At 59.2% G+C, this 21,081-nt stretch overlaps 1 protein-coding gene and 1 long non-coding RNA gene across 6 annotated transcripts; one reads left to right on the plus strand and one right to left on the minus strand.

Annotated features, from left to right (window-relative positions):
• Positions 1 to 142: 142 nt before the first annotated feature.
• Positions 143 to 16,851, minus strand: DBN1 (drebrin 1). 4 transcript variants are annotated; one of them, XM_034961076.3, is made up of 15 exons: positions 16,550 to 16,830; positions 11,932 to 11,987; positions 11,197 to 11,309; positions 10,888 to 10,962; positions 10,626 to 10,772; positions 10,400 to 10,477; positions 10,056 to 10,207; positions 9,917 to 9,980; positions 4,167 to 4,226; positions 3,955 to 4,078; positions 3,126 to 3,263; positions 2,621 to 2,791; positions 1,586 to 2,235; positions 1,183 to 1,285; positions 143 to 1,028 (listed from the first exon to the last, which is right to left on the minus strand). In XM_034961076.3, exons 1-15 carry the CDS (start codon positions 16,633 to 16,635, stop codon positions 958 to 960), a joined length of 2,088 nt encoding a protein of 695 aa, XP_034816967.1. In that variant the 5' UTR covers positions 16,636 to 16,830; the 3' UTR covers positions 143 to 957. The 4 variants fall into 4 exon arrangements, with proteins under 4 accessions (XP_034816967.1, XP_063460385.1, XP_034816968.1 ...); XM_063604315.1 differs by lacking the exon at positions 16,550 to 16,830 and adding an exon at positions 15,882 to 15,903; XM_034961077.3 differs by lacking the exon at positions 3,126 to 3,263 and having other exon boundaries at positions 16,550 to 16,851.
• Positions 16,852 to 16,870: 19 nt separating this feature from the next.
• Positions 16,871 to 20,455, plus strand: LOC117980441 (uncharacterized). 2 transcript variants are annotated; one of them, XR_008625512.2, is made up of 4 exons: positions 16,871 to 17,909; positions 18,945 to 19,063; positions 19,786 to 19,840; positions 20,095 to 20,455. It is a non-coding gene; the product is annotated as an uncharacterized LOC117980441 (long non-coding RNA). The 2 variants fall into 2 exon arrangements; XR_010112141.1 differs by having other exon boundaries at positions 20,110 to 20,455.
• The last annotated feature ends 626 nt before the right edge of the window (positions 20,456 to 21,081 follow it).

Genomic DNA, 21,081 nt, shown 5'->3' on the forward strand with positions numbered 1-21,081 from the left:
GCCCCTAGCACCGTCCCCCCCACCCCGCCCCCGCCTGGCGGGCCTTGGAATTAGGGTGAGGACGCCCCCTGGTGGCAAGGAGGTGCTGCGGCCTCGGAGGTGGGAGGAGTTGGGAACCTGGGTCAGGGCAGGCGGCAGCCCGAAGGGATCTGGATTTCTTTATTAACAGACATGAGCACGACCCGTTACAGAAGTTTGTGCTTTCCAAAAAAAAAAAAAAAAAAAACAGTTACTAAACGTGAAAAAGGAACCCAAGCAAAGAGGAAGGAGTTGGGGAGGGGCCACCAAAGCCCCTGGGCCCCATCCATAGCCCTGACCTGAACCGCGCCTAGGGCCTCCAGCCTGGGACCTGCCCGGCAGGAGACGGGGGGTAGCCGAGGGGCCCCAGCTGGGCCTGCTACTTCCTCTGGGCCAGACAGGAAGGGGTCAAAAGAAGGGCGGGGAGGGGGTCCCAGGGAGCCAGAGCCCACGAGCCATTTATTGCCATGTTTTAAAATTCGTGCAAAATATCTGAAGCCCTGGACAGAGAATACAAAGTGATATTTTTCCAAGAAACATAAAACTAGGAAAAGAGGTGGGGGACATTTTCCCACCAGAGCTCCCCCCACGCCAGGCCCCAAGCAGGGTGAGGCCTCCAACCCGGCCAGCTGAGCAGGGAGGACTAAGAGCTACAATCTGGACCAGGGAAGGAGGGGTGGAATTTGCAACAGCGTCTCAACTACCAACGAGAGGAAAACCAGTCAACTGTACAAGTCTCCTATCAACTTTTTAAAAAAAGAGAAAAGCTGTAAAAGTCAGGCCCTGTGGGTAGGGAAGCGGCCAAGTCCCCAGCCAGGGCCGGAATCCGGAGTGGGTGCCAGGCGGAGCTGCTGCGAATGCAGGCACGGCGGGCCGTCTGGCCAGAGGCCGATGCAGGTGGGCGGCCTTGGCAAGGGTAGCCTAGGGCTGGCGCCACCGCTAATCACCACCCTCGAAGCCCTCCTCCTCTTCTGGAACTGGGTCTGCATCCCAGCATGTGATGTCGATTTCTGTGGCGTTAGAAAGGGAGAGGAATTAGGGACCTAGCAGACCCGTGCTTGTGTCCCCAGCCTCTGTGAGCGGTGGGTAGTGGTGGGGTGGCTACCCACACTCAAATCCAGCCCCCGCACCCAAATTCCTCCCCATCATCCAGCCCAGTACTACCTGGAGGCTTGTTGTAGAACACAGGAGGCGGAGCCTTGGCACAGAGCTCTTCCGATTGGGCAAACTCCTCCTCCTGTGATTGACTGAAGTACCCCTCACTGGCCTGCAGGGGAAAGCATCAGGTCACTTGGCCCCACCCAGCAGGACTGGGGCTGACCTATCAGGCCTGAGCCCGTTTCCCCAGCAACCAATGATTCCATCAGTGGTTGCCAGGGAAACAAGGATGCCTGCCTTGGGAACAAAAGCAGAGCCGGCCCAGGGAGGGAGGGTGGGATGGACTTCCCCTCAAATAATGTGGGTCAGAGAGAAGGGGGTACTGGTGCAAGCATGAGGAATGCAGGGCCAGCACCCTGCTCAGCCCCCACTCCCTCCCATCCCTCCCACCAGGCAGTCCCTGCCGCACCTGGGTCCCCTCCTTCTGGGTGGTCTCGCCATTGGTTAGCAGGTGGGGCTCCGGCTCCTGCTCTTGCTCCAGCTCCTCAAGGGCTGAGGGCAGAGTTGGGGTCTGGGGGGCAGCCAGGGGCTCCCCTTCCACTTCCTCTGGGTCACAGAAGGTGGCTGGCGGCTCAGGCAGCTCATCAAAGTTGAGAAGGGTGGCACAGCCTTCGCCTGCTGGCAGCAGTGGCTCCGGAGCCACCTCATCCAGCAGGGGCACCTCTGCCAGGGTGACCTCAGTACCCGAGGGTGGCGTGGGGGCCCTGGGCTCACCCTGGAGTGTGGAGGCCCCTTCCCCGTTGCCAGGCCATAGGTCAATGAGGCTGGTGGCGGTGGGGGGTACGTTGTTGGCAACAGTGGTGTCAGCAGTGGCAGTGTCAGTTTCAATGGCGTCAGCTGCATCGTGGACCTCCGTGGCGTCAGCTGTGGCAGGCTCCACGGGAGCAGCCAGGACAGCCTGCTCTGCAGACTCCATGAACATCAAGTCCTCTGCAGGGCTGCCTGGCCCCCGGGGAGGCGCCTGTGCCTGAGGGGGCTCCTCCATGGGGCCGGCCCAGGCCTGAGGGGCTGCTGCTCTGGTCTCCTCACTGTCTAGGATGGGGCTGGGCTCCTGGGTCTCTGTCACAGCACAGGCAGAGGAGATATGTAACCGGCTCCCCTCGGGGAGGATGGAGACCCTGCCCACCCACTAAGGAGTGAGGGAGCCAGGGACTTCCATGCAGGTGTCCCACCCTTACCCAGTGACCCCAGTGACTTTAAGCCCCTTGGCAGCTCGGGGAGGAAGGCCAAGGCCCGATTCCCACTTGAGAGGGCGGGTGCTAAGCTTTAGAGAGGGCAGGTCTGACTGTACACCAGGGCTCCTCCCCACACAGCCGCCTCCAGGGCAGTGCAGTCTTGGTGATGGGTGGCCCAGATCCCTGGAGAACGGTTACCATGGCAACCTGGGGCTCCCAGCCAGGGACTGATGATGGGAGGCCTGATGCAGGTAGCATCCCTCTCTCACCTTGGGCTGGTGGGGGTGGCGGTGGCAGTGGTGGAGGCTGCGAGGATGTGACCTCATCCAGGGCCCGCTCTATCTGCTCAGCGACAGGGGTGGAGGCGGTGCTGGAGTCAGACGGGCTCCGCGTGGGGATGGGAGTGGGCGCCATCCTCCGGTGGCTGTCCAGGTGGCTGCCTGTGGAACAAACCCCAGGTGGGTCAGTGAGGGCGGGGGAGCCGGGTGAGACAGGATTGTCCACCTTGGGGCCTGGCCAGCACCTCCTCTCTGGAATCTGGGTGGGGGCTGGGAGCTCTCCAGCCCCCCCAGGGGCCAGACTACAGCTCCAGACCCTGTAAGCTAGGCCCCTGGAGGCCAGTGCCCCATAAGGCCAGGGGCAAGAGGCAGGCAGTGCCTGCCCTGGGGACAAACACCAGAGATCAGCGGTCAGACTGGGGGAGTGAGGGCGGGGGGCTGCTGGGAAGCGGGGCCCTCCTTACCACCCCCGCCGAGGCCTGGGGCTGCTACCTACATGGGAGGGAGGAAGAGAGGTTTGGGGTGCGGTGACAGGTGATATAGGGAAAGGGAGTCCGTGGAGGGGAGGAGGAGGAAGAGGAGGAGGAGGAAGGCCCACTGTCCGATGCCTTTATGAAAGGGCAGTACGGACGACCTGCCGAGAGAGACAGACAGAGAAAGAGACAGAGGACAAGAGAGGGTCAGTCTCCCCCACCCCTGCCCGAGGCCTCTCCCGCCCCCAGGGCCTGGCCCTGGATGTCCAAGCTGCCTTCAGCCAGGGGCACAATCAGCCAAGCCAGCCGCAGCCTCACACCAGCCCCAGACACACAGCCAGCCTGGGAGCAGTACAGCAGGGACGGCCTGTGGCGGGACCCCAGCATGGGGCAAGCACACTCAGACCAGCAGACAGGGCAGGGAAGAGCTTCAGGGGAGGCGGAAGCAGCACACTGAGAAGCGGAACGGGGACACCTGGGTGCAAGCTCCGGGAGGCTCCCTCAGGCCCGGGGCAAGAGCCCAGTCCGCATGCATTCCGGCCTTCCAGGCCAGACCTAATTCACCCCAGCCGAGCTGCTCCCCGTGGCCAGCGCTGTGCCTCAGCCCATGCCAGAGCTGCCCCACAGGCCCTAGCACTCCCCACTGTTCAGCCACAAGCGACTTCACCACCATCCCTGGCCCTTCTTGGGGTCCTGCCACCTGGGAAGTGGTGGGCGGATGCACGCTGGATGAAGGGTCTCGCCTTCTCCAAGGGTTGCTTGGGCAAGGCCTCCCTTCCGAGAGAGTCCCAGAGAGGTTCAGGGCCGCAACCTGAGGAGTGGGGCCGGATGGGGGGTGGGGCCTAGGACTACCTGGTCGATGGTTGAAGGGCGAGGGTACATCACAGCTGCCCGCAGAGGCCGATGCGACTCTTTCCTGCTGCTTGAAGAACTCCCTTGGGTTGTCAGGCCGCTGGGCAATAATAGCCGCTGCCTCCTGAGGGCACAAGGAAAAGGTTGGGGCTGGGCCAGGCAAGCTGAGATACCCCTGTCCGCCTCACCTGGCTGGTGCCCCCAGCTCTCACCTCCACCTCCGACTCTGACTTCTTCATGTGGGTCTCTTCCTCCTCATCCCGATGGTCACCCTAGAAACCAAAGGGACAGTGTCTGGTGCACCTACCCCCCACAGGGGCTTTTGGCCTTCTTTTTTACTGTATTTTATTTATTGATTTTGTTTTTAAGACAGGTTCTCGCCCTACCACCCAGGCTGGGGAGCAGTGGTACAATCACGGCTCACTGCAGCCTCTGCCTCCTGGGCTCAAGCAATCCTCCCACCTCAGCCTCCCGAGTAGCTGGGACTACAGGTGTGCACCACCATGCCCGGCTAATTTTAATTTTTTGGTAGAGATGGGGTCTCCCTATGTTGCCCAGGCTGGTCTCAAACTTCTGGGCTGAAGGGATCCTCCTGCCTTGGCCTCCCAAAGTGTTGGGATGGATTACAGTCATGAGCCACCAGTGCCCGGCCTTCTGGCCTTCTTACAGCCCCCATGCTTCTTTTGCAATCTGGCAGGAAGGGTTTCAGAGGTGGTACCTCTGCCCCGTCAAACCGAGTCACACAGACCCTCTCTTCCCTCAGGGCCCTCAGCCACCTCATCTCTGACCTGCCAGGCCTCTGGGCACCAGGCTCACTCACTCACTTGCTCATCCCCATATCTAAGCAGGTGCCTAGGGCCCTCCAGAAGTGCTCCTTGTTTTGCAGATAACTTCTCGGACCTCCTACCCTAGTGCCGGGGCCGCCATGCTCCCAATGTTGCTGCCTGGACCGTGGCATCATGGTCCAGCCTTCCTCACTGCTACCTGCCTTATTTGCTCTCCATAGGCCCTGAAAGGACCTTTCCAAAATGCGGATCAGACCATGATTTTCCTGAGCTTAAAATCCCTCAGGGGTTCCCATGAGCCGCAGCAAGCACTGGCTAAATATGACCCACAGATGGCTTTTGTTTTGCTGGTATGATATTTTTAAACCATGTTCATTAGTTGCCACCACTTAAAAACCAGGAACTTTCATACTGAAATCAGGGTCCCAGTTTCTCTTGAGGTGCCAGAGCCCTGGCGACATCACCTGCAAGCCTGGAGCAGCCATCACCGGGGCCTCGCCGCAGCCCCCTTAAGACAGGCGTGTGCCACCCGCTCACCCCCGGCCCCACCATCGCCTACTGGCTTCACCTGCCCACTGCACACATTGGTTTTGGGTGGGCAGCGCCCGCGCTTGGCCTACGTCCCCCACCCCTGCCTGACCTAGCCGTCACCTCTCCAACACCACCCCCTGCCGGCCCCCACCCCAAGGCGCCCACATACTGTGAGATGTAGACATCAAGTCCTCAGCACGACGCAGTCAGTTCCCAGAACAGGCACACCCGTTCCCACCTCCATGCCTCAGCATGGGAGACTGGCCTCCCTCCCAAATGCCTGCTCCCCACCCGGGGGCCAGGCCCTCTGGTTTCCAGCTGCAGCGTGGCCACTGCTTCCTGGGGAAGAGGTCCCGGGCTTGTTCAGGTCATTTCCTCCTCTGGGTCCCCACAGGGTGCTCCTGGCTTCCACCACGATGACACCACATCCTAAGTTCCTGTTTCCGGAGGCACCTCCCCCCTCCGCTGTGAGCAACGCAGGATGAGGACCGGGGTCTCCCGGTGGGTGGCCAGCACAAGGCGGGCGCATGTTTGCTCAACTGCACTCACACACCAAAGGCTTCTTAGTCGGTGTCCCCTGCTGCTCAGGTGGCAGCTTGGGCAGGAGGGGCTGCTAAGGTGGTGAAATCCCAGGGCCGCTCTGTTTTTGAGCCTATAATCTAAAATTTTAGCTTATGTCAGGAGCACTGGGAGAAGGGCCCTTCGTAGTATCCCACCTCAGGAGGGCTATCACCTCAGTGATAACTTTGTGACCCCCAGAATGAAGTCTAAACTCCTCCTCTGCCCTTGCTCTCCTTTCCCAATCAAATCTCCCCCACTCCTCAGCCCACGGGGTTCCAGTCAGCCTAGGCTCTTCACCTTCCCATGAGCCTGTGTCCCACCAGCCTTTGCTGCTCTGCCCACTGCCTGCTGTAATCTCAGTTGGTTCCTCTGCCTTGTTCAAAGAAAGGACCAGAGGCAACTACCACAAAGGCTTTTTTTTTTTTAATCTGAGATGGAGTCTTTCACTCAGGCTGGAGTGCAGTGGCGAGATCTCGGCTCACTGCAAGCTCCGCCTCCCGGGTTCACGCCATTCTCCTGCCTCAGCCTCCCGAGTAGCTGGGACTACAGGCGCCCGCCACCACGCTCGGCTAATTTCTTCTATTTTTTAGTAGAGACGGGGTTTCACCATGTTAGCCAGGATGGTCTCGATCTCCTGACCTCATGATCCGCCTGCCTTGGCCTCCCAAAGTGCTGGGATTACAGGCATGAGCCACTGCGCCCAGCCCTCCACAAAGGCTTTAATAAACTACCAACCATGTGAACACTGAAACAAGTAAGGCCCAGAGGGAGGAGAGAGATCAACGCACTAACCACATGGGTCAAAGCCACTGCTGTGCCTAAAGCATTTTCAGATACACGGGAGCTCCCCTGCAGGCCAGGCAAAAAGGGAACTCAGATATGGAACACAATTCGTAACAGGGGAGAGAAAGCAACAGCTCCTTAAGCCAAGAGAAAGCATTTCACGGTGCTAAATCCCAAAGTCTCTCGCATATTCCCTTCCTTAGAGGACCTGAGATTGAAAGGGTACCACACTGACCTGCTAGAATGTCCACTGTCACTCTCACGTGAACTATACTTGAAGGGCCAGATGGGACTATAAAATAATGGTAAGCTCCTTCAGACTTTACCTGAAATGTTGATAACTGGTGAAAATAAATCAGCTCAGGGGGTTCACAACACTATTCTGTCTACCTGCATGTGTGTATGTTTGAAATGTTAGCAAAAAAATAAACTTTATCAGGGCTGGGTGCAGTGCACTTTGGGAGGCCGAGGTGGGAGGATCACCTGAGGTCAGGAGTTTGAGACCAGCCTGGCCAACATGGTGAAACCCCGTCTCTACTAAAAATACAAACATTAGCCGGGCATGGAGCCGTGCACCTGTAATCCCAGCTACTTGGAAGGCTGAGGCAGGAGAATCGCTTGAACCCAGGAGGCAGAGGTTGCAGTGAGCTGAGATGGCGCCATTGCACTCTAGCCTGGGGGACAAGAGTGAGACTTCATCTCAAAAAAGATAAATAAATAAAAATAAAATAAATAAATAAACTTTATCAGGCAGGGTGCGGTGGCTCACGCCTGTAATTCCAGGACTTTGGGAGGCTGAGACAGGTGGATCACGAGGTCAGGAGTTCGAGACCAGCCTGACCAACACGGTGAAACCCTGTCTCTACTAAAAATACAAAAATTAGCTGGGCATGGTGGTGCACGCCTGTAATTCCAGCTACTCAGGAGGCTGAGGCAAGAGAATCGCTTGAACCCAGGAGGCACAGGTTGCAGTGAGCTGAGATTGTGCCATTGCACTCCAGCCTGGGCAACAGAGCAAGACTCTGTCTCAAAAAAATAAAAATAAATAAATAAATAAACTTGGCTGGGCGAGGTGGCTCACGCCTGTAATTCCAGCACTTTGGGAGGCTGAGGAGGGCAGATCATGAGGTCAAGAGATCGAGACCATCCTGGCCAACATGGTGAAACCCCATCTCTACTAAAAATACAATAAATAAATAAATAAATAAATAATAAACTTTATCTGCTGGGTGTGGTGGCTCATGCCTGTAATCCCGGCACTTTGTGAGGCCGGCGGGTGGATCACCTGAGGTCAGGAGTTCAAGATCAGCTTGGCCAACATGGTGAAACCCCATCTCTACTAAAAATACAAAAATTAGCCAGGCGTGGTGGTGGGCGCCTGTAATCCCAGCTACTTGGGAGGCTGAGGCAGGAAAATCACTTAAACCTGGGAGGCAGGCCGGGTGCAGTGGCTCACGCCTGTAATCCCAGCACTTTGGGTGGCCGAGGTGGGCAGATCACGAGGTCAGGAGATCGAGACCACCCTGGCTAACATGGTGAAACCCCGTCTCTACTAAAAATACAAAAAATTAGCCGGGCGTGGTGGCGGGCACCTGTAGTCCCAGCTACTTGGAGGCTGAGGCAGGAGAATGGCGTGAACCTGGGAGGCGGAGCTGGCAGTGAGCTGAGATCGCGCCACTGCACTCCGGCCTGGGCGACAGAGCGAGATTCCATCTCAAAAAAATTAAAAAAATAAAAAAATTTTAAAAAACCTCACTCTGAAAGGATAAATAAAATGTGGTATATCCATACAATGGAATATGATTCAGCCTTCAAAAAGAAGGAAATTCTGACGCATGCTACAACACGGATGAATCTTAAGGACATCATGCTAAGTGAAATAAGCCACACGCAAAAGGACAAACACCGTGGCGGTCTCCAGAGTAGTCAACTTCATAGAGACAGAAAGTGGAATGGTGGTTGCCAGGAGCTGGCGAGTGGGGAAGGGCAGAATTTGTGTTTAATGGACGGTGGTGGTGGTTATCCTACAATGTGAATGAATTTAATGCCGCTTAATGAAATGCAGATTTTAAAATGACTGAAATGGTACATTTTATGTATTTTGCCACAGTTACATACATGTGGCTGGGCGCGGTGGCTCACGTCTATAATCCCAGCACTTTGGGAGGCCGAGGCGGGCAGATCAACCGAGGTCAGGAGTTCAAGACCATCCTGGCCAACATGGTGAAACCCAGTCTCTACAAAAACACAAAAATTAGCTAGGCATGATGGTGCGCGCCTGTAATCCCAGCTACTCAGGAGGCTGAGGCGGGAGAATCGCTTGAACCTGGGAGATGGAGGTTGCAGTGAGCCAAGATCACGCCATTGCATTCTACCCTGGGCGACAGAGCGAGACTCCATCTCAAAAAAAAAAAAAAGAATACATGAATCAACTTATGAAAAAAAGATCTTACCCAGCTCGTTCTCCACCATGTTCTGTATGTGGCAGGTGGCAGGTGTGTGTTGAATGAATGACTGAGGCTGGAGCTTACCAGCCACACATCATCCCCACCCCATCCAAGGGCAGATGTGACTGGAGTGACTTAATGCTGCTGCCTGCAGGACTGTCTTGCCTCCTCTCTCTCAGCCTCCTGTGGGTGACTCCGGAGCCCGTTTGAGTCCCCACAGCCCTGCATCTGCCCATCACAGTCCCAATCCAGATGAGTATCAACCCACCTCCCTTCCTGAACTGAGCCATGCTCAGTCCTGAATGACATTAGCTATTTCCAAAATATTAAATTCAAAGCATGGAGATGTGACTCTGCTGTGATTCTCAGGGACCAATCCACAGGACCTACGGGCCATTCCCAATGTGTGGAGATTCAGACAGTACCCCTGGAACAAAGGGGCTGCTCCCAGGGAGATGCTGCACACTGCCTACAGATGCTCAGCACTGGCCCAGGCTCACCCATGCCGCCTGCCTCACTCCTGTGGCCCCTCAGAGTGCAGAACAGTGTCTAATCGCCGAGAGCCCCCAGGGGAGGGGAGGGGGAGCCTGGTCAGTGAGGGTCTGGGTCTAGATGGAGTTTCTCTTCCAATCTAGAGCACAAGCTTCTCCAAAGTAGTCTTTTTCCACGGCCAGAGGCCAGAGCCCCACGTGATGAGGTGCCAGGCCTCATGCTCCATGGCACCCTGTGCCCATGCAGCTCCCCAGAACAGCCACCACTGTCCCTGAGCCACTGATCTCCCCACAAGGCCCAGGAACACAGGGACCATTCTCACTTCCCTGACCCAGAGACCGGGAGCCTTGGCAAAGAACTTACAAAGATAGACTGCTCCTTCAACCGCCTCTTGGCCTCTTCCGCTTCTAAAGTCTGCTGTTTCCTCCTGGAACGATAAGCAGCCAGCACCCGTCAGGGTGCGCCCGGGGGCCCCTGGAGCGCTCCGGGCGGGCAGGCTCACCTGTGCTCCTCGATCTGCTGCTCCCGCTCCCGGTAGCGCCGCTCGCGCTCCTCTTGCTCCTGCCGCTCCTGCTCCATCCGCTCCTGCTCGAACCTGAGCCTCTCATCCAGGGCCTTCTTCCGCTCCTCCTCCTTCCGCAGCTCTTCTTCCTTCTGCAAGCCCCGGTGCGAACAAGGGTAGGCCCCGAGCCTAGGCGCCTGGACCCTGCCCCTCCAGCCCCTCCCTAACCCAGCGCTGGGGGCGGGGCACGTGGCATGGGCCATGCCACTGCAGTGAGGGACTCAGACCTGCCCCATGGGGTCCATGAGGGGCGGCTCAGCCAGGCCGGGCTCAGGGTTCCATACCTTGGCCTGCTCCCAAAACTGCTCTCGGTTAATCCGCTTCATTTCCACAGCTGCATCCGTCTTCTGGTAGGTGGTGCCCTGCAGTGTCGAAGGACCCAGCATAAGCAGGCTGAATGCCCCAGGAGCCCCCGACACCTAAAGGGTGAGAGCTAAGAGGGACCGGGCAGGCCAGACTCGGGCACCAGGCCACGCAGGCAGAGCCCACGGGTGCCAAACACACACTAACCACGGGCTCTGCGTTCTCATCCTCTCGCAGCCGCAGTCGGTGCAGCACAGGGCTGGAGAGTCGCGCCAGCCCGTTAGAGAGCCGCTGCCCGATGGCACCCGCGTCTATGTCTTCCACGCTGCTGGCGTTCACGATCACGTCGACGCCCTTCCACAAGAAGACGGCAGTGCTCAGGCGGCACCATCCTCCCGCCATCACCACCCCAGCACACGGACCCTGGTGGCTGTCCCCACCCCCAAGAGCGCTGGCCCCTGACACACACCTGGAAGAACTCGGCCACCTTAGCCACGTGGCTGGCACAAGCGCACTTGCGGGCATCAGGCACATCTTCGCCCACCTGCAAAGTACCCAGCAAAGAGGGGGTCAGGAAAGGACAAGGGGGCCCCTACACGATAGGGTGCATCTTCCCCGGGGTGGGAAGAGGGTGGGGTTCCCTCTCCACGGGTGTCAGAGGGCCGACGGGGAGGGCGACTGCTCTGGGCCTTCAGTTCCCTTCCCCAGCCCCGGCCGCATACCCAGTTGATGAGCAGCTCTGGGCCCTCAGCCCCCTTCCCCAGCCCCGGCCGCATACCCAGTTGATGAGCACGTATTTTGGCAGAGCAGCTTGGGAGTCCTTGACACTGCAGAAGCCGTACATCACCTTCTGGTTCTCAAAGTGTCCCGAAAGCTCCTGCAAGCCCCCTTCTAGGGTAATCAGGAGAGTGTCAGGTCTCTCTGCCTCCTAAACCCTTCCCAAAAAGAGCCTGGAACTCAAAGCAAAGACTCCTCCAGGCCTCCACAGGCACCCCCAGGGGTCTTCTGGCCTCTGGGGTCCGTGGGTCCCAGTTTTGTGTTGGTATGTGTGGGGGTGGTGGCGCACAGGGATGTAGCTTTGCCTGTGACTCCTGCAGGGCCCGATTTGGGGTAGGACTGAGGAAGTGTTTGTTCTTCACTCTCAGGTCTCATTCTTCACACATCATCATGTCTCACCAGGTGCCAGTGCCCAGAGGCACAATCAAGCCTTCTGGCTCTGGGGAAGGCGGTGAATAGGGCCCTTCCCCCAAAGCGTCCCAGCTGTGTGGCTTCAGATAAGTCACTTTCCCTGTTGGAGGCTCAGCCTCAGAAGTCCAACATTCAACAAGGCTCTGAGATTCCTCCCCAGCCTGGGGACACAGGGATGACTGGAGGAAGGACACCCGCCAGATCCAGACAAGTGTGGGGCTGCAGGGTGCAGGCAGGGAGGTGGCCTACAGCCAGGTGGGTGGGGAAGAAAACAACCAGGAGGAGGGGGTGGAGAAGAAGGCGAGGGAATGGCTGGAATTCCTACCTCCTGATGCTGCAAGCTTGAGGTCATCGGAGCCATCTTCATATGTGTACAGAGCCCTGGGGAGAGGGAGGGGTGGCTGTCAAACTGTCAGGGCCCAGGCCGCCAATTCTGGGTGGGGACGGCTCTGGGGAGGGAGAGGGACATGGAGGGGGTAGGACAGGAACGGGGAGGGCTCCTGCTGTAGCCATGACAACAGGGCTAGGCATCGGTTCAGGCGGGAGCCCCAGCAGGGTGCTGCTGGAGGCCTGGGTCAGGGGGGCGCAGGCAGTGAGGGGAGAAATTGCTGGCTGGTCGAGCTCAGTGCGCAGCATCCTGGCCCTGGCCCTGGCAGCCTACAACCCAGTGGAGCGGGTGTGTGATGGAGATTCCAAGGCGACGGTTCCTTGGTTACCGTTCCCTGGCTACCAGGATCCTCATCCCCCATTGGCTAGTGCCAGGAACTTACCTGGCACGTGCCTTGGTCCCCGCTGCCCCTCCCCCGGGGAGGGAGGAGGAGAAGAGAGAACCTGGTGCTCCCAACAGCTCTGGGCATCCCCCAGTAACCATGGCAACCCTGCAATTGGCACACGACTGGCCCACCCCAACTGCATTCTCCTTGAACACAAAGGACCCTGGGGACCCGCCCTCAGCCTCAATCTCCGCCTCTCTGAAATGGGGATGAGGTCACTGCAGTCACTCTCGCCCAGACTCTGGCCCCGGGGTGGCCATGCCTGAGCTCCAGGCCTTCCAGCCCCTGGGCTGCCTCAGTCCTGGCTGAGGCTTCCTGAGACTGCTGGCCTTTCCTTCTGTCTGAGCTCTAACAGAAAGCTGACCTGGTGGCCTTCCTCCTTCCTCCTCCTCCCTAGCTTTGTGTGCCCTGGCTCCTTTTGATAGGCTGCGGTGACAGAGCAACCATTGCACAGAAGGGAAGGCAGAGATGCCTCCTCCATCACCCCATGCAGGCCCAGGCTGAGGACCCTCTGGGAGGGAGGAGAGCCGGGGCCTAGGAGGAAGGGCCTTGTCCCTGAAGTTTGAAAGGGCTCTCAACCCCTTCTCCAAACTCCTATTCCCCAGGTGCCAAGGCAGGAGGCTGGGGCTGTGAGGAGGGGAGGCAGAAAGGGAGGGCAAGGGGGAAGAGAAAGAGGAGGGGAGAAGCAGAGGGAGAAACCAGGAGAGGAGGAAGAAGAGAAAGGACAGAAGTGAAGGGACAAAGGAAATGAAGGCAGGAGGGATGGAGGGGACATCTCAGGAGGTTGTGGCCAGGACCAAATGGCCTCAGCGCCTCCCCTTCCTGGATTCCCGGCTTCCTACCTCCAGGAAGGAACACAGGTGGGCTGTGGGGCTGGGAGCTCCTGGTTCAACTGTTACCCCCAGCCCCAGCCTGGCCCTGACAGATGCTTCCAGCACAGCTGGCCCACCACCTGTCCTGCTGCCCTAACCCACCACGGGAACAAAGGGCCCTGGGAGAAGCAGGCTCTGTCTCTCTCCATGCACTGATGAGAAACTAATGCAGAGCCCAGGGACCCTAGTTCCTAGAGACTGCTGTAGACATCAAGCCTCCCTCTGAGAGGACCTGTCTTGGCCTGCCCAGGCTCCCCGGGGCGCCTTCCATCCTCAGCCCCTGGCTCCCCACCTCCGGCCACCTCTTCCTGCTCCAGCCGCAGCTCTCCCCCAGCAGAAACCATACCCCAGTTCAAACCCTCCAGACTGCCTTTCCATTGGACCACCCTGTCCACACCACACACTTGGGACACACTGGACGGCTCCCTGACCCAAGCAGGGTTCTGGACAGGGCTCACCCTGAAGCCTCTGCCTATGTAGTTCTCTTCACATGGAAGGCAAGACCTGCTCCTCTACCCCACGCTTATTCCCAGTGGAATGCTTCCGTTCTTCAGAGCCCAGTGCTGGCCCCCAGCAGCCTCTCCTGAGCTGCCCCTCCCAGAGCACCCACCACATCCCAGCAGGAATACAAAGACCAGTGCTTCTCAACCACATCAGAGGCACCCCGAGCCTGGTGGTGCACCAGGTGGAAGCTGGCGAAACCACAGGGAATCAGGATGGGGTAGGCGACCAGGCATCTACACATCTCACCAGCTCCAACTCCTGGAGACAGACACTGCCCCCAACTGTAAGCCTGGTGAAGGCAGGAACGCTGACTCAGTCCATCAGCACATCCTGCTCTCTGGGTCCTGGGGTCCAGCACACCGCATACCAGAAGTATGTGTGATATTGACACCAACTCAAAAGCCATCTAGCCAGATAAACTGAACTAGCGTGAGGTGGGAGCTGGAATGTGGCAGTTCCAGAGACCCTGGGGTGAGCTGGGGTGGGGGGTGAGCTGGGGTGGGGGGTGAGCTGGGGTGGGGGGTGAGCTGGAGTGGGGGGCTGAGGGCAGGTGGACCCCGCAGGACCATCACTCTCAGGATGGTGGTGCTAGAAAGGCCTTCAGTATCCGAGGTAGTGCTGGGCCCAATCCCTTTTCTTTCCAAGAGGACCAGGAACTTGTGTATGATCACAGTGAGTCATATCACAACCAGGACAACAGTGGCCCTTCCCACCATACAACCTCATTTCCTGGGTCCCCTGCTCCCTGTGCCAGAGTAGTGGTGCACTTCAGAGGTCCTGCCACCTAGGAGTGAACTCCCCCAACCACCCCTCCCCATTGGAGGCAAGGTAAAGGTCGGGGGGCAGACAGCAATTTACCCAAGACACCCCTCCCTCTGGACCTATGTGCAGGGTCTGCCTCTGAGTCTTCAGACCTCACTGCACCCCTGGTTCCATGCTGGGCCCTGGGGTATTCATATTCTCTTGTGTAGAAAGTGATCCTCACACCCCTTTTTCAAAATGTTATCTGGGCCCTTAGTGAACGAATGTGTGCATGTGCGAGGGTACATGTGTGCATCTGTGTGTGTCCCACACACAACCCAGATGGGGGCTGACGCACACCAGTGATGAATAACTCGCTTTGGCCACACGGATGCTGCTGGGGTGGGTGGGGGCAGGCCTCTGTTGAGCAGGATGTGGGGCAACAGGGGTTGTGTGGCCTTGGCAATAGGCCACCAGAGCTCTGCTTTTAGGAGAAAATGGGGTGTTGGTAGACAACACCCCTCCAGGCTGGAGGGCAAAGGAGGTGTTCTGGGGTGAGCTGTGCCTCTCCCCAGGCGGGGCCTTATCCCAAAGCCAGCTCCTTCACCAGGCCAAGCCGGCCACTTGCCCAGAGCTCCTCCCATGATCTCAGCCCCCCTGGGACAGGGCTGGGACAATGGGTGGGCCGCCTGCCTGCTGAGCCTGTGCCGGCCTCTCCTGTGACTGACCTGCAGGACACGAGAGCTTGTCTCTCGCGTCCATCCCTCCAGGCCTGGCTGCTGGCCAGTGCTGCAGTACCATGCCATGGATGCCCAGCCATCTCATCCTCTCCTCCAGAAGCCCCCAGGTCAGAGTCCCCACCTGGCTGCCCTCCCAGTGTGCGGGTGAGGCCAACCCAAGCGGGGTCCCTCAGACCCGCCCTCCTCTTTGCCTCAGTTTCCTCAAGAAGAACCTGTTCCCATCTGCCAGCAGGGAGAGGAGGCCTAGGAACCAGATGGGCACCTTCCCTAGGAGAAGAGTATTACGGGGGGGTTAAAGGATTCCAGGATGGGGCTGTGAGGAACCCCTCGGTTTCCTTTTTCCACCACCCTGGGCCGCCAGCCCCAGAGCAGGTGGTCCATCCCCTCCCCCAGCTCAGCGGGAGACAACAGCTGGGGGGCGGGGTGAGGGGCGGCCCAGCTCCTCCCCCATCAGGGACCGAGTGCCCCTTGCTGGGGGCCGGTGGATCTGTTCACCCCTTCAGCCGTCTTTGGGGGCTCCCTCCACACTTGTTCTCCAGAGGGCTTCCTCCCAGGGACCTCAGCTGGCCCCTTAGGCAGCTCGGTGCCCCCCAGCCCAACTGCCTAGCCCCCGCAGTCCTCTTCAGGTAGGGGAGGAGAGCTCACCCCTGCCTCCTCCGCGACCCGCGGCGGTAAGGGAGTCACTTCGCGGTCGCCATGTGGCAGCAAACATCCTTCCACCTCACTCCAGCCCAGGTTTCGGGGGGAGGGCGGCCCACTCCGAGAGGCCCCCCGGTGGGCGGGGCGCCCGGCCCCCAGCCCGCTCCGCTCCTCCCCCGCCCTCGCTTTCCTTTGTGCTGTGGCCGGGCCGGGCTGAGCCGGGCAGGCTGCGCTGGCTCCGCTAGCTCGGTCCCCGCCCCGTCCCCGCCCGGACCTCGCCCGCTCGAAGGTGGCGAAGGTGCCCTTGGCCGCCCCGTGCACACCTGTCCCCCGGGCCCGGGGGGTAGGGTGGGGGATGGGCTCCCGCAGGGCCACGCGGCCCCGGGCCCCACATCGGGACCCCGCGCCTCCGGGCCGCGTCCGGCCGCCGCTCCCACCGCGCGCCTTGGGCGGCCTCCGGGCGCTCGGGGCCCGGCAGTGCCCCGCCTGGCCCGCCGGCCCCTCCCCCGGCGCGCACAAAGGCAGCCCCTCCCGGCCCTCCCGGCCCGCTGCACCATTTCGGGGTCCCCCTCCCTTCCCGGCGGCGGGGCGGCGGGGCGGCGGGGCGGGAGAGAAACAAAGGCGCGGCGGCGGCGCGGGGACAAAGGGGCCGGGGGCGGGGGCGGGGGGCTCACCAGTCGGCCGCGCTCTCCTCTCGGATCACCTCCTCGTAAGCCGCCAGCAGCTCCAGGCGGTGGCCGCTGAAGCTGACGCCGGCCATGCTTCGGGCCGGACCGGGCCGAACGGACAGACGCGCGGACGGACGGGCGGACGGAGGAGGAGGGAGGGAAAGAGGGAGTCGCCGCCGCCGCCTCGGAGCCTCTGCAGCGTCGCGAGCCGAGCGAGCCAGCGGCCGGGGGAGGGGAGCCGGCCGGCGGGGGGCGGGGGGCGCTGGCTCCGCCCGGCTCGCTCCCTCCGCTCGCTCGGTCCTAGCGCCGCCCCGGCCCGGCCCAGGGGGAGGCCCGCCCCCCCTTCCCGGCCTGCCCCGGGCGCCCCCGCGCCCCTCACCCGCCACCCCTGCGCGCCGCTCCAGGGCCAGCCCCACCCACGTCCCGAACCCTCACCTGCCCCGTCCGTAACCTCGGCGCTAGCCCTCCTTCCAGCCCCGAACCCAGTCCCGTCCCCACCTCCCCCCGCCCACCCCCCCCGTCCCAATCCGGTTCCGCCCCACCCATTGCTTCATTGATCTCCATTCCTGGTGCGTCCCACCCCATGTTAAACCCATTTTCATCCCAACCCAGCTCACACACCACCCCACCCCTGGCCCGTCTCCTTTCCCTGAGAGGTCCTTGCCTAGTCTATCCCATCATATCCACTGTCATCTGCATCCCACCCTCAAATCCACCCCAGTTGCTTTCCCATCCCAGCTTCAGCCCCATGCTTAGCACGTGTCCCCCCCAACATGTGTCACGGCACATCTTCAGTCCAACCCATCCCAGTCTCATCCTGATCCCAGTTCCCAATTCCCAACCACAGCCCCCCATCTCGGCTCCATGACCACTTATTCCAGGCCATTCTCAGCCCCTACCCAGCTCATTATCCCTCCATTCCAGGCCTCTCCTCCCCTCCACGCCTGTGCCCTCTCAGATGGGGCCAGCTAGGAGATCCTTTGCATTCTCTCCCAAGCCTCACGCCTCCCAGAGGAGTCCCAAGTAGAGTTCCGGAAGCAGCATCTAACCCCAGACTCCCACGGCAGGGCTCCTCCAAGGACGCTCAGGGCCAGCCTCTTGGCACCTTTATCTCCTAAAGCTCTAAGCACAGAACGGGAGGGGGCCTTAGAAAAGTCCCCCCTGCAAGGGAGTGGACACCATGCCAGGGCCTTCCAGAACTCCGTTCCTTGCTGGGTTGGGACCCTGAAACCGTCCACAGCGCTCAGAAGCCTTTTCCACCACTACAAAGCCTCCAACCTCGACCTCCCTGAGCAAACTTCACCTGGTCCCAACCGCACCGCGGAGGAGGAGGTGGTTCTAGCCAGGCCTCCGAGTTCTGCGTTGGGTAATTGGCTATGCCAAGAGAAGGAGAGCAGGGCTGCCTATGTGGCAGTGTTCCTGGCGCTTTGGAGTTGGGAGAACCCTCTTAAAACTCAAAATACTCACAGGCCCCTGCCTTGGGAAGTCAGTGCCCACTATGTCTAGGGACCACTGGCCATGGCAATTTCTCCATGGCCACCACTAGAGTGAGGCCCAGGCAGGGACACAGCCAGACCCTGTGCCCTAGACCAACTGGCCAGTAGGTGTGGTTGGCCTGCAATGGGGATCCCTAAGGGAGTGGGTGACACACGGTGGGGAAGGGAAGTGGGGAGAGCCATGGAGGGACAGAGCTTCAGCCATCCCCCACCCTTAGGCATGAAGAGCCTGATTCTGGGGAGGAGGGAGACCCTGCAGCCAGGGAGGGGCAGCAGATGGCTGGCCATGAGCATCTGTGGCCTCAGCCTCTTCCAGCTTCCTTTGATTTGTCCTAGCTCACAGCTCCTCGCCCCCCCTGCTCCCCTCACCCCCCAGCCTCCTGCACACTCAATTTTGCATCCAAAAAACAGAAGCCCTAAATGCATCTAAGCTCTTCCTTCCTCAAATTCCTGCCTCCCCACCAGCCACCTACAAACTCTCCAGCCACGCCCACTCTCACCTCTTGCCATCAACATTTTTAAATAAACTTTCTATTTTAGAACAGTGTTAGATTTACAGAAAAGTTACAAAGATAGTATAGAGAGTTCCCATACACCCTGCACTCAGTTTTCCCTATTTTCAGGGAAGCAAGGGTGTTCCCTGCTGGCATGCCCTAGAGCCCACTCCCCTGGTCTCTGCACCCGTCACCCTTCCAGGTTATCTTCATCCCCTCATTTCTATAGGATGCAGACAGACATCTGTACTCTGTCTCCTCCTCCCCGCATTTTCTCTGGCACTGCTCTGGCCAAGGTCACCAGTAACCCCTAACTTGCCAAACTCAGTGGACCCATAGTTCTCAGTTGCCCTGACTGGTGGGAGTGGGTGGCCACTGGTCACTGTCCTCTGAGAACCTGCCTCCTTTCAGCTGCTGTTGCCCCTGAAGCCCACACACTCAGCCTTGGTGGGTGGGCGGCTGGTGGGTTCCTCCTACCAGGACTTCGTGTCTGCCACCCCCAAACCGATCACCCTTCAAGTCGCTGACAGGTCGGTCTCTCCCACCCCCAGAGCATGAGCTCCCCCTACACACAGCGGGAGGCTGGGCCAATGACTTCTGGATCCCCAGAGTGGAAAAGATGAGACAAGGGAGGACTGAGATCCAGAAACTGGGCCTTTGCTGTGTGACCTTGGCTGAAACACTTCCCCTCTCTGAGTTTCCTTTTGATAACCTGTTGTGAGAATAAAATGGGACTGGATGGAGGCTTAGAAGGAGAACCCCCTCCCTCCCTCCTCACAGCCCCACCCTCCTCCCTCCACCCCCACCTTCCTGTTCTGTGCTCCCCCACACCTCTCCGGGAAGGTTTTAGGGCTGAGGGGAGGCTGCAAGACTTTTTCAGCAAGAGCTGGTGGAGTCTTCTCTGGCCTCTTCCAACCTCTGCAAGATCCCACCAAGCACACACACAGATTGCCCCTTGATCATCACAAAGCTCATGGCTGTTCCCAGGTATCTGCCCCTGGCGCTGGGCCAGCCACGTTCATTCACGTTAGCTCTGCTCCTGAGGAGTCTATTGCTAATGCTGTGACCTTGAGCTTGGTGCCTGACCTATCTTGAATCACTCATCTTCAACTGTAATATGGGGGTGATAGTGATGGTACCTACCTCCTAGGGTCAGTTTGAGGATTTTCAAAAAGTATCTAGGAAGTGCTTAAAATGAGACCAGGACATAGTAGGTGCTGTCAATGTGTTGATTGTTATTATTATTTTACAGATGGGAAAACTGAGGCCCAGAGAGAGTCAGTGACTTGCCCGGAGACACGCAGCTGGTGAGTGGCAAAGTCTGAATGGGAACCCAGGTCTGTCCCAGGTCATTTCGGTACCCCACACACCCTCCCCGCTTCCCCTTGTAGCACCCCTATTTCTGCATGCAGGGGTGAGGTGGGCTGGAGTCTGGTCAGAAGTTGCAGACGCTCCAGCTCTGAGGTCTGGGAGTGGAGTCGGGGGCGGGGCCCTGGGCATGAGGGGAGGAAGTGCCATGGACCTCCCTGCCAGGCCTGCTCCGCCTCCCGTTTTCTGGCAGACTTTCCACTTTCAGCTCTAAACAAGAGTATGTCGTCCAAGCCAGGAAGGGTCAGACCCAGTGACTACTTCAGAGACAGACACATGACCCAAGTTAGTCCAATGGGCGTTGGCCCTCGGACTTTCGCTGGCGCCATTAAGAAAGCCTCCCTTGCCGGGCGCGGTGGCTCACGCCTGCAATCCCAGCACTTTGGGAGGCCGAGGCGAGCAGATCACGAGGTCAAGAGCTCAAGATCATCCTGGCCAACATGGTGAAACCCTGTCTCTACTAAAAATACAAAAATTAGCTGGGCGTGGTGTCGCATGCCTGTAGTCCCAGCTACTCAGGAGGCTGAGGCAGGAGAAACGCTTGAATCCGGGAGGCGGAGGTTGCAGTGAGCTGAGATCACACCACTGCACTCCAGCCTGGGCCACAGGGCGAGACGCCATTTCAAAATAAATAAATAAATAAAAAAGAAAAGAAAGGCTCCCTCTGTCCGCTGGGGCTGCTGAGCTGGCCAGGTATGGGCCTGGAGCCGCTGGGGGCCATCCTTGCCAATAGTGGGGAGAGCCTTCTGAGAATGAAGCCAGCATTGAGGACAGCAGAGCCGAGAGGTGGAGAGCATGAGAGAGGGTCCCGGTAGCCGCCATAGGTACCTGGATCCAGCCAGGTCTGAAGCCATTCACTTTTTCAGTTCAATTATCCCCGTTTTTGCTTACACTAGCTTGAATTGCAGCTGAGAGGCCTACCTAATCTGCCTCGTACCCAAGTAGTGGTCATTTTGTCAGTGGCAAGAAACTTGGGTGAAATCTCAGTTGATCTTCCAGTACTCCAAAAACCTGAGCGGGAGGGCCCAGGCTGGTCCTGGGGTCCTCACTGGCTCAGAAGTGGCTCCCCCCGCACAATCTCCCAAGTGGCTGGTGCTGGTGTCCTGAGTTCCCCCAGGCTGTCAGTCAGCGAGCTTGTTCTTGTTCCACCATGACCCCCGGAACCCTGGTCCCCTCCCCT

The sequence above is a fragment of the Pan paniscus genome, chromosome 4, assembly GCF_029289425.2.
Source record: "Pan paniscus chromosome 4, NHGRI_mPanPan1-v2.0_pri, whole genome shotgun sequence".
Classification (NCBI taxonomy): domain Eukaryota; kingdom Metazoa; phylum Chordata; class Mammalia; order Primates; family Hominidae; genus Pan; species Pan paniscus.